The sequence below is a fragment of the Nomia melanderi genome, chromosome 12, assembly GCF_051020985.1.
Source record: "Nomia melanderi isolate GNS246 chromosome 12, iyNomMela1, whole genome shotgun sequence".
NCBI classification, from domain to species: domain Eukaryota; kingdom Metazoa; phylum Arthropoda; class Insecta; order Hymenoptera; family Halictidae; genus Nomia; species Nomia melanderi.
The window spans coordinates 15,599,536-15,611,741 of record NC_135010.1 but is presented as its reverse complement, the minus strand read 5'-3'; the positions used below and the strand labels follow the sequence as shown (position 1 = coordinate 15,611,741).

Here is a 12,206-nt window from a genome sequence, read left to right as displayed (position 1 = left end):
GGAGAGAAGTCAGCGATACGCGCGCAGGAAAACCGCATCCCTGTGTGCTTTCGACGATAACGCGATATCTCGGTTAATCTCGGTTAAAGGTTGGGACTAGCGAAGAACGCCTAGCATTGGCGTAGCGCTCCCTCCCGAAATTCAACGGACGGACTAACAGATCGAGAGAGATTCTAACGAACGGACGCATACACCGATCACGTACGGACGAATAGACGAGTAAACGAGTAAACGAATAAACGAATAGACGAATAGACGAATAGACGAACAGACAAAGAGACAACGAGATGAAACGAGAACGCGCAGGATCTTGAACGGTCTCGTCCTGCGTTGAACATCTTAAGTACATCTTACGACCGTGTCTCACCTGACCGCCTTATCGGCGGAATCCCGTGTGTGCTCTGTAAGTATGACGACACCATGTGCTCTCGAACCAAGCTTGGCTCCTCTCCCGCTGTTTTCAACGATAACGCGATGCGCGCGCTCTATATACACCTACTTACCTGTATATATATATACATGTATATGTATATATCTCGTTCGCCTCGGTAAAAAGTAAACCGATCCCTCGTCGGTGACGGTTCTCCCCTGCTCTCAGGAAAATATCCTCTAGGGACCGAGCAATAAAATCCGTGCCTCTCCTTCTCGGCATACCGGGGAACGCTAACGGGAGCAAAGATAAAAGAGGGGACGAGTTCGAGGAGAAGCAAGCGGAATATTCGGCCGCGAGAGGAAAGGCGAGGAAAGGAAAGTGAGAAGGACCTTGCTGGATTTAATCGCGAAGGGAAGAGAACGCTGGAGAATGCCGGAGAACGGAAGGGAAGGGAAGAACGAAGACGGGAGAGGAAACGAGAGGATGAGTAGGCATGGGAACGCGAGCAGATGCGGAACCGTTACGTGGGAAGGGTAGCTACCCCGACGAACAAGATGGCGGGCCTCGTCGAGGTACAACGCGGCGCGGTACCAAGATGGCGAGCTCTGAAAAGAAACAAGACAGAGATCGATAAATCGACGCGCGATACAAGCTCGTTCGTCTAATCGTGGTCGGTCAATATTTGACGCGGTCTCACGACTCGGAATCGAAGCTTCGGTGCGACGCTACCAGGCGGCAGGCGGCAGGCGGCAGGCGGCAGGCAGCAGCCGTTCCGAATCGTCGACGCACCTTGGCAGCGCACCTGTGTCAAGCCGCATCGCGCCTTGCCATCTTCGCTCTCGAATCGTAACGCAACTCGCGACGGTCTCGCGAGTCGACCGTCGACCGCCGACGCGATACAGATCAAAGCGGCCATTCGATATCTGCGGGGAACTTGGCGCTCTATGCGAAGAGTCCTCCCTTCGGGCACCAGTTACGGTAAGTCTCGAATTTTCGCTACTACCGGCCTTTCTCGGCTTTCGGGCACGCTCTCTTCCATTTCCGCCTATCCGTTGCGTCCGTTGCAACTTGGTCCCTCTACCATTCCATGTGCAGAACGGATGCCGAAGTTTCTCCGCGTATACGGTCGATCGGAGATTCGCGACGGATCAGAGCCGAAGCAGAAAAAGTGTGTCGGCTGTTTGCGCGCTATTGAAATATCTGAAAACGGAACTAGTCGAAGAGAAACAGAAGAAGGAGAAAAAATGAAAAAGCGAAACCTAACGAAAAGAGAAGGGAAAAGAAGAGAAGAGAAGAAAAGAGAAGGGAAGAGAAGAGAAGAGAAGAGAAGAGAAGAGAAGAGAAGAGAAGAGAAGAGAAGAGAAGAGAAGAGAAGAGGCGCGGGACGGGACGAACCAAAGCGAATAGCGCATTATTTGGAAAGATGTAACCCGTTGATCCAGTAGCACGCGCACGCTCGAAACGAAACACTTGTGTTTTACGTTCGATTCGGTCGACAACACTTGTGGGCTGGCCGTAGATGGTCCGTGAGCAGTTTTTTCGATCGAGACTCGAGTCGAACTCGTCCGATTTTACGTCTACGTAAACCGATACGTTCCCTAATCGCGAAAGTGCTTTTACGCGTTCACCATTCGACTGTTAGAAACGAACTTTGCTCTTGTCCATAGGTTTAACACATCTTTGTTCTTCGTCAGCGTACAAGGCGATCTTCTTTCCAGTTCGTTTCTTTTCACCTGACTTCCGAGCTTCCACGATTTCCGTACTCGTCGAAAAGATCCGTCGACACTGCGCGACGTCGTGTGCGGAATTTCGAGTTTGTTCAGGCTTCGTTCCGGTTCTCGTTCCCGGTTCTGTTCGAACGCAGGCCAGTTGAAAGCGAATCGATGGTCTCGACGATGTCTGGCGCGAAACTATTCGATATCGAGTCGAGATACTCCAGGAGCGGAGATATTTTATTAATCGTTAAGCACATAGTCGCCGTAAGATAATGGAATAATATCGGGCACCGATGATAATACTGTTTGTCCCGGTGCTGGTTAATTATTCGGCTCGCGACCCGCCTAGTCGCTCGGTCGCCTAGTCGCCTAGCCTGCCCCCATCGCCGCGAATCCGAGATACGGTGTCTCGATACTTATTTTCATAGTTCTCGAGGATTCGAGGAGCAAACGGATTCCGCGGCTCGGCAGTTTCGCCGGTTTCCCCGATTCCGTTCTCTTTGGTTCCGTTGGTTTCGCGGTCTTGTTTACGCGAATATCGTCGTCGGCGGGTTCGTGTTTGTTCTCTCGAGTGGCTGTCAACGGGATTCAACAACGGTCGGATAGTTCGGTGGTTGTAAATTAAGTTAATTGCGCTGTAAAGATGGAGATCGCGTATACCGGTACGAGAGCGTCTTTCGCGAATCCCCTTATCGGACGGATGGCTGGGCGAGAGGGCGAGAGGGCGGGAGGGCGGCAGGACGACAGGGCGAGCGAGTAGACTCGCGACGGGTTCGCGGAGCGATTTGCTCGGAGCTGAAAGCAACGGGCGTGGTGTTGTCGTCGAAGAAACGATTCGGAACTATTACGCGAGTAATCGGAACGAGTTTCGGGAAGAACGGTTGCGTAACGCGACATCCCCTCGATTCTCGCGGACTCTCGACCGAACGGAAAGCAAACTCGCGACGACAGATACGGCGGGCGAACGTGATCCCGCGCACACCTACCTGCCGCCGAACCGAAATAAAAATTTCGTTTCCTCCGCGATGCGGCTGCGATAGCGTTCGAAGAGCCACGAACACGCTCGCGTTCACCTATACGAAGGCGTACACTCACACCGCAACGTCATCGCCAGGGATTTTCACTCGCGCCGATAAGGATTTCCTACTCGACTGATAAAGAAAATGACCTCGCCGCGTTCGCGATTCCATTCGGCCGTGACGCAACCCTTCGCGCGACGCGATTCTCCGTCGTTCGTCCAAAAACGTTTCGTTTCACTGACCAAACTGTGTCGCAAAGGCACGACCGAGAACCACCGGACCGCGGTTACCTGGTAGAAACGACCGCAGAGACGACGACGAATGACTCCTCGTTGTCGGATTTCAACCTAATCTTTTTCAGCACGGCTAATCCTCTTCGATGAAACCGTCGGGGATCGACGGGAGCGGAAGTCGGATGGTTCACTCACCGCGCGCTACGATTCGGAGCGTACCTCGAAAGACGCGACGGAACAAAGTCGGAAGAATGCGGAGCAGAACGGGCGAGGGCGGAACACATCCGATTACCGATTAACACGGTTCCGAAGCGAGATCACGACCGATTATACCTCGAGGCTCGTGTCGCGAGAGCATCGGCCGGTGTACCGTGCACACCGGACGAATCGACGGACGAATCGACGGACGAATCGACGGACGAATCGACGGACGAATCGATCCGATCCGTCGACCGATCTCGCGTTACCGGTGAAACTCACCCGCGAAACCAGAGGAACGGCCCTACGCGTTCCTGGCGGACCCGACGACTGAAATTATCATTTTAGCTGATATACTAGCTAATGTAAGGATGCAGTTTTATCTCTTATTATCATGGGAAACGAGATAAATCGCGATAGTGCCGTTTATTTTGACAACGGTATGCCTCCGGCAGCCAACTCGGTCGACCTCCTCACCGATGGTCGCGCGGACGCGTCGCCTACCGATTACGTCGCGACGATATTCGTTCGGGACGTCGACTTTTCGTTCTTATCGTGGACTCGCTTCGCTTTCTCGGTCCGTCGCGAACGGGATCTCCGAGTCCGGGGAGTTTCAGGTTGAAAGGTTTCCAACGTTTCGCGACCGGTCCCTCGACTCCGCCGCTCGGTTCGCCAGAATTCGAACCGCGAATCGTGCTTTTCGCTCGAGAGCCCATTCTTCGAACCTCCATCGCGTTTTCAATGCTCCGGCAGTGATCCATCCACGTCTGCCCCGGTACCCCCTTCGCCGCGGGCGCGCACCGTCCGAACGGTTACGAGTGGACGGCGCGGCCTGTCTCTATCGTCTCGTTATCGTTCGTTATCGACAACGCAGCGCGAGGCAATCTGTATTTCCTTCGTTCTCCGATAAACAATTAATTTTTCGATTTCATCCTAGATAGCCGTATCGGCGCGTAGCCGCGTCGACTCGCCGCGAAAATGGACTCGTCGCGTTCACGGATCGCGGAGGATCTCCGTGCCGGGACACGGGTCGGAGTTTCGCGCGTCCCTCGACGTCGTGTCCTCGAGCGGACGGCCGAAGCGTCCGGTTAACCCCGCGATGACGCTTTGTTTGGAAAGGTGAATCAGGGCAAGCCCCCCGGTGACGTAACGGGCGCGTTCGTTATCCGCGAGAAACGACCGGGGCGCCGCGTTCGACGCGCCTGGAATCGACGAAGCGAGGCTCCCACGGCGCGCTCGTGGGGCGGAGGCTCGCGGAGGGAAGAAATCGGAGGGAACCTCAGCGAACGGACGTCGGGAGCATCGGGAACGGGGACAGCACCGTTTCCGCGTGGTTCTCGAGCCAGCCCGTCGCGAGAGAGCGGCGGTCCGATAGTTTTTCGATGTTCGCGATAACCACCGCGCACCGGTGAATCACCGCGGAGCACCCTACCACCCTGCTCGACGCGGCGATGCGCGGGCCGTCGCAAAATGGCGTTGACAGCGATGGCTAACGCCGCGTCGCCGCGTCGCCGCGTCGCCGCGTAGCCGTCGCGCAGCGTCGCGTCGTCAGGGCGGAGGGAAGGAAGGACGATGAGAACGTGGACACCTCTCGCGCCCCCCTCTCGCGTCCCTCGGGGTCCCCTCGCACACCTCTCGAGCTCCACGCGCGACGTTATCTCGCTCGCAGCTAGCGAGCGGCCGCTCGTTATCGACGAACAAACAAACGGACCCCTCCGCGTCGACTCTTTTTCACTCGATCGCCAGGGATTCTCGACTCGTCTTACTCCTCTCTTTCGTCAGTTTTCCGTCGCTAGGGGGAAAAGAAGAGACGCGACTCGGTGAAGTACCGTCGGTGTATTCGGTTCGGTCGTTGGAGCGAGTTCGCTCGGCGAAACGTCCAATCGGGAACATTACCGCTTCGCGGAGTCTAATACCGGTGTGGAGGAAAGTATCGCGAAACCGTCTCACCGGCGAACCAGGTACGAGAACATCGACTCTCGGTTGTTTCTTCTCCGAGTTTTTCGACGGTCGTCCGTCGGTGGCTTCGAAGGAGAAAGCGTCGTGCTCGTCGCGCCGCAGCACGCGTCGCCGTGTCGCGTGCTCGCTCCGGAAGTCGAAACTTGACATTGTCGATGGGAAGTGTGGCGCGGTCCGAGTAAACATTGTTTCGTTCTTTTTCTTCCGAGACGGACGAGGTGCGCCGCCGCGCGGTACTGTTCGTCCTTTCCCCCCTTTTCCTCTTCCTGTTCTCCTCTCCCTGTTCCTCTCGGTTTTCACGTTGCTTCTCCTCCCGCGCGTTCCACCTTCGACTCGCGCGCGGTACCTTTCGTCCTCTATCCGGAACGAGCGTTTCCGTCGCGGTGTTTCTCTCGACGCGTCTCGCCCGGTCTGCTTCTCGAACGGCTCGGTCGGTGTTCGTTCCCCGCGCGGTGCCGCGTTCTCTCTCCTCCTTGGACGGATGAACGGTCGGTCGCGTGCCTCGCCAGCTATCCCCGTCCATTCGCATCGTCCCGCGACGCGAACGTCGGGCACGGGTGTCGCCGTGCCGACCGGTTCGAGGGAAACCGACGGTTTTCAAAGCGCGCACTCGTTTCAGGAATCGAGACGCGATGAAGGAGAGCCTGGTGAAGCGAGAGATGAAACGCGAGTGGGAGGAGAGTCGAGTCGACGAGAACTCGGCCAGGATCGCTGGAAGCGGGAACGCGGCGACGGTAACGGCGACAGCGATCGAAGAGCAACGGCAATCGGCCGAGAGTGGCCCTCGGACGGTGATCACGGCTAGGAGACACGTGCGAACGATTACGACCGCCGGCCACATAACCGAGAACGCGGCCGAACCCGAAGCCGACCTCGGTCCCGATTCGCCGGACGCGAACGCGATGTCGGCCAATCTGCAGCTCCAGTCCCAACATCGGCATCAGCTCCGGCAACAACCGGCCGAACAACAGCATCGACAGTCGCAGTCGCGAAATTACCGAGAAGCGGACGAGCAGGAGCAAGGGGAGCAACAAACGGCGCAGCACTTTGCGCACATCTCTCGATCGGAAGGGGATCTCGAGCAGCAGCACCAGCAACAACACCAGCAACAACACCAGCAACAACACCAGCAACAACACCAGCAACAGCACCACCGCCCCGGGGACCAACAGCGACTGCCGGTCGTCTATTTGACGAGCAACGGACAGGAAGTGAAGGTCGAGGTTTCCGGAACGGTGGAGCACGGGGGTGCGCTGTCGGTGAAAGAGTCGACGAGGTAAGTGTTTCGCTGGTGCGCGGTGCAGCTCGAGGTGTACCGGAACGTCGTTAAAGTTGCAATGATTTTCGCAAAGGTACGAGACCAACGACGGACCCGATCGAAACGAGATGGAAGGCATGTACGTTTACGCGACCGACGGTCAACAGCTACGCAGGGAGAACCACGGAATCGCGGTCCACGCGCAAGAGAGACGGGCCCATTCGTCCGCGACCCAACAGAGGTACAGTCCGCGCGAGAGCGGACAGCCGAGCGGACAGTCGAGCGGAGGAAACGGCTCGGCGGCTGGCAGGACTTACCACCACGGGTCGCCGTTGCTGGTTTCGAGCGGCGAGGAATACGAGGCGGGTACGTCGGTGACGTCGCAGTCCAGCGCGTCGGCGACGGCGGCCGCGTCGGTGGCCGGTACCAGCGTCGAAGCTGCGACCGGGGAGGGGTCCGAAACCGGGACAAGCGCGGGCACCGGGACCGGCGACGGTGCGGAGAACGCGACCGGCTCCGGGACCGTTCAACTGGGTTCCAGTGCCGCCCCGGCGTATTCTCCGCCGATCGTCGGCGACGCCGGTATGCACGGATCGACGCCGAGCGGACAACAGCAAGCGGTCCAGCAACAGCACCGGCTGGTCACCGGATACGCGGACGCCGTCGTGGAATTCGCGGCGGCCGTCGCGAACGAGAAACAAGTGTCCAGCACCTACACCACGCTGGAGACGGTAGCGATACCGCCGTCGCAAGCCGTGCAGTACGCCGCGCAGTACATCCCGAGCAGCGATACCTTCCAACAGGCTCCGACGTACGCTTACCCCAAGTCCGGGGAGCAGCTGATTCTCGCGTATCCGCCGACCGGTCATCTGAGCGCGCGCGTCGCCGCGGTAAGTATTTGGACGGGGGCGGCGGCAGCTCGCTCCAGTCGTACCCCCCGACGAGAACGTTCAATCGACTTTCTCCATTTTCGGTTTCTTCCTTGTACGGAGCAGATCCGTTCTTTCCAAAGACGCGGTCGTACCTTTGCAGACTTTGCGATCGATGATACTTATCGAACGTCGAATAGGAGATAAATCATTCGATCCTATTCTTGTTTCGCGTGGTCTGCGCGATAAGATTGCTGCAGTAAGATTTTCTCGAGTACTTCTATACGCTGACCGAGCCGCTTTCCGTTTGTCCGCACAGGTAGAATCGCCCGGTAGCAGTTACATGAAGGGCGACCCGACTCTCGCGGCCGCAGCGTCGCGCGGCGTGTCGCTTCACTACGAGCAATCGACCTCTCCGAGCCCTCAGATGACCTTGTACAGCGGCGGCAGCGGCGTGTACCCGTACGCGAAACCGACCGCGAACGCGGAGTACTGGACCACCCCGGGGACACCGTCGCCGCCCACGTTCGACGGGAATCAGAGCTACCCAGGCGTCACTGCCATCTCGATCGGGGACGCGACCAACATGCAACTGTACTCGGGCGGAGGATACAGCGTGTCGGCCGGCGCCGGGGGCGCGCCCTCGCCGTGGAGCAGTTTGCCGATTTCCGGCTCGGAGGAGAACTTTGACGGCACCATGATCACCACCGAGCCGAAAGAGTGTCCCGGTTGCGCGGGCCTGACCACCATCTGGAAAAGGGACGAGACCGGTCATTATTACTGTCAGAACTGTCTCTACGTGAAACCCAACGGAGTGAACAGACCGAGCATGAGATGCGGCAAACCGAAACAAACGGTCGCTCCGGTAATTCGATGATACGCGCTCCATTTCTTTAATTTCCTATCGTGCTCGTCTCGCCTCGCCTAGAGCGTGCGCTGTCCGTGCCGATCGCGACGCGCGCGAAAATTAGAACAACGTTATCTGTGCCCGAGCAAACACGCGTCGCGAAGATCGCGTCGATTGTTTACACACAGACCGTTCCGTTGTTTAGAGCTGTTCCGTCCCGATGCTCGGCACGACATCCGAAACGAGATCGTTCGTTTCGAGACGACGGAAGGTCCGACACCGGTGTAGTCTGACGTTCACGAATCCTTCGATCTTTCCAGACAGGCGTGCGGAAAACGGGTATGCAATGCGCGAACTGCAGAACCTGCAACACCACCCTTTGGCGGCGAAACAACAATGGCGAGCCGGTGTGCAACGCCTGTGGACTCTACTACAAGCTGCACAACGTGAGTTTCTCTTAGGAGTTTCGTTCGAAAGCGAGACAATTATTTTTCCGATCGGTTCTCTGTTTGTACAACTGCCGTCGACCTACACGCGCCTCGAAAAAACGGTAATCGGTGCAAAGTGGACCGAACCCCGGTGGCGCGCGTCGCGTGGAGGAAGGACGCGATCGAACCTCGGTTCCCCGTAGTTGACGTAGTCGACGTAGTTTGCGTAGTTGGTTCCGGGAACGCGCGTGGCGACCGGTTCGACGGCTGTTCCTTTCTTCCGTCCGTCCACTCCCGCTCTCCGAGCCGTCTCGTCCCACCTCGCACCGCGGTCCCTGCTCGCTCGGAGACGACCTGGCCCTCCGCGCCGGAAAACCTTGTTTCCCTCTCCCCGCGCGCGGAGAACAAACAAGGAATTTCCGGCGTTCGTGGTGCTCGTAACCGGAATAGAGGCTCGCGACTCGCGATCGCCGGCGTTCGACGAGAATCGCACGCGCGTTGCTCCGACTCGAGCAATTTCCGACGCACTCGCGGCGCGTACACGCTTCCGTCCTGCAACGTCCGTCCCGGCGACCGAAACCGTGGTCGCTTCGCCATCGCCGTTCCTCAATCCCGCCGTTCGTTAATCCCGCGGAGCGATCTATACCCGGCAGCTTTATCGGTCGCGATCGCGATCGCGAACGCCGATAGGCGCGTCGAATCGATGCTTTTTATCGCGTTTCGAGGAATCCAATTAAATTCGGCCCGTATCGAATCTCTGAAATTGTCGGACGTTCTCTTCGAAACAGGTAAACAGACCGCTCAGTATGAAGAAAGAGGGTATTCAGACGAGAAAGAGGAAACCCAAGAATCACTCGGGACTCGGCGGAAGTTTGGCCGGACCCAGCGGCATCCACAAGACCGAGATTAAGTCTAGCTTACTCGGTGAGTCTTCGGTGAGCAAGTTTGTCATTTAGCTTTTTCTTCGATCATTTAGCTGTTTCCCATCGGGTTCGCCTCGTACCGCGGCGCTTTATTTTCCTCGATCGATCGAGTGTACCTACAGGTCGAACAATCCTCGATCACCGACGCTACCACGTTTGCGTTTACCTACAACGTTGTCGCTCTTTCCTGCCACGATCATTCTTTTCCTCCCTGTCTCTCTATCTGTCTCTCTCTCTCTCTCTCTCTCTCTCTCTCTCTCTCTCTCTCTCTCTGCTTTGTACTTTCCAAGATGCGACCTCATCAGTCGTATCGTCGTTCCGAATCTCTAAATAGCATCGTCCTTGGACGATTCCGAGTTAAACGAGTCGCGAATCGAGAACAAAGTCCAATCCGAAAATCGTTCGCGAATAAAGGTTGGAGATTCGCTCGATGGTAGATGTCGAATACAGATAAAAGTGTGTTTGGAGCGAACTGTAAATCCTCGAGCCATCGAAGAACTGACGCGGGAGAGTAAGAGAGAGAGAGAGAGAGAGAGAGAGAAAGAGAGAGAGAGAGAAGGTGAGAGAGTGAGAAAACGTGGACGATTATTAGGGGAAAAGAGTAACGAGTAACGATGGCAAAAAGATCGTAATTGACTCAGCGCTCTTTTTAACGTTCCAGTGGACCCGTTGCAGTTGAACGTGTACGGGATCGGTGGCAGCGGTAATGAGGGAGAGGGCGGGTGCGAGAGCAGGGTCGACGCGACCGAAACCGGGATGGGGACGGAAATGGGCACCGAAATGGGGAGCGAAATGGGGAGCGAAATGGGGAGCGAAATGGGGAGCGAAATGGGAATCGGAATCGGGATCGGGATCGGGACCGATAGCGGAATCGAGGGAGGGAACGGGGGATCCGAAGGAAGGTATCCGCCTGTAGGTACACCGACAACGATGCATTTGGAACACGCGCACTCGCCTCTCGCATTGCCCACCGCCGCCGTTCTGAACCGTCAAACCACCCTTACGTAAGTGTCGCGTTCTTCGCGAGTCTACGACCGATCGGTTTCGGCCCTTTTTCACGCTCGATTCGTTGTTTTCCAGCGTGCCACCGCTAGAGCCAATCGCTAGTCAGCCCAGCGGCGACCTGATCTCAGTCATAACTTCTACGACGGCCGTCCACGCGGAGAGAACTTAACGGAAGAGGATTTCAATGGGAAAAGCGGCTGCGGCGCGGCGAAACGAAGATTCGAAACGAATCGCGCGCGGTTCGAGGAACCGACGAGCAGCGTTGCGCCTACCGTCGATCGAACCCGACTTGGACTTTACCGACCGAGGAAATCCTCGAAGCTCGTTTCCGCCGAAACTGCTGCGTCCACCTTGTTCTCACCGGTCGAGAAACGTATCGTCGTTCCACGCGTTCGCGATTTCGCGCAACCGCCGGCGAGAATCGTCGAAAATTGTTCGCGATTCGATCGTTCGTTCTTTCCCGATTGCCTCGCGAGGAAAACCGACGCCGCGCTAGACCGTTGCGCCATCGAGGCGGCGTCGCGTCGCGAGCTCGATCGGCGCAGGCGAGTCCTCGCGTACCGACCGCGCGCCGCTTTATCGGCGATCAGGCGGCAGCTCCGCCGAGACCGTTCGCCCTCTGAAGGCGATCGAGAGAACCCTCGGGCTTACTCTCGGAGGAAGGAAGTTGCACGCGAAAGCTGGTCGCCGCGCAGCTTGTTCGCCTTTCCTCCTTCTCTACCTTTTCCACCGCTTCCTCGTTGTCCTCGTTGTCCTCGTTGTCCTCGTTATCCTCGTTATCCTCGTTATCCTCGTTATCCTCGCGCGATTCCAGCGTGGCCTGCTGCTCGATCGTAGTCGCGTCCGCGTCGTTCCCCCGGAACGCGGGACGCGCAGCCGTTGCCAGAATATTTCGCGAATGTAAATTGTAAATACGCGTCCGTGTCGTCCGTCCGGTGAACGGGCGCGCACACAGGCGCAACAGGTAAACGCGAATACGCGTAACAGCGACAGCGAAAAATCACGAACCCAAAGAGAATAGTATCGTCGCGTGCACAGCTACCGGCGTCGCAACGTCCGACTGGAAAAGACCGAGAGACTCCGAAATCGCGAGAAACAAGTTTGTTCCAGCCGAGAGTCGATCGATCCATCCGCCCGACTATTTATTCCTATTCCCATCTTAGCGGAACAGGCGTGGCGCGCTCGTGCGCTCCTCGACGATCGTCGACACTTTGTATTTCCATTCGATCCGGGGAAATCCGCGAACGCGCGGTTTTCGCGGATCGAACTTATTTTATACGCGTTCACGTTTTCAAGAGAATAAAGCGAACGAGTCTACCGAACGACCGCGCACGGCCGAGTATCGGAAATTTCGAATCGCCTACCCTAAACTCGAAGGA

At 57.1% G+C, this 12,206-nt stretch overlaps 1 protein-coding gene across 5 annotated transcripts; it reads left to right on the top strand.

Moving 5' to 3' along the window:
- The first annotated feature begins 1,065 nt into the window (after positions 1-1,065).
- On the top strand, positions 1,066-12,143 carry LOC116432156 (uncharacterized). Of its 5 annotated transcripts, none has more exons than XM_076372680.1 (8): positions 1,067-1,351; positions 6,117-6,773; positions 6,850-7,645; positions 7,944-8,489; positions 8,792-8,917; positions 9,688-9,823; positions 10,484-10,826; positions 10,903-12,143. In XM_076372680.1, the coding sequence occupies exons 2-8, from the start codon at positions 6,130-6,132 to the stop codon at positions 10,994-10,996; spliced, it is 2,685 nt and encodes an 894-aa protein (XP_076228795.1). In that variant the 5' UTR covers positions 1,067-1,351; positions 6,117-6,129; the 3' UTR covers positions 10,997-12,143. The 5 variants fall into 5 exon arrangements, with proteins under 5 accessions (XP_031844449.1, XP_031844446.1, XP_076228795.1 ...); XM_076372681.1 differs by lacking the exon at positions 1,067-1,351 and adding an exon at positions 5,053-5,499; XM_031988589.2 differs by lacking the exon at positions 10,484-10,826 and having other exon boundaries at positions 1,066-1,351.
- The last annotated feature ends 63 nt before the right edge of the window (positions 12,144-12,206 follow it).

Excerpts from the sequence above, each read along its gene's own strand:
- LOC116432156 (XM_076372680.1), top strand. The coding sequence starts at position 6,130 with ATGAAGGAGAGCCTGGTGAAGCGAGAGATGAAACGCGAGTGGGAGGAG. Across the intron at positions 8,490-8,791 it reads CGAAACAAACGGTCGCTCCG|ACAGGCGTGCGGAAAACGGG; the intron begins GTAATTCGATGA and ends CGATCTTTCCAG. Across the intron at positions 9,824-10,483 it reads GATTAAGTCTAGCTTACTCG|TGGACCCGTTGCAGTTGAAC; the intron begins GTGAGTCTTCGG and ends TTAACGTTCCAG.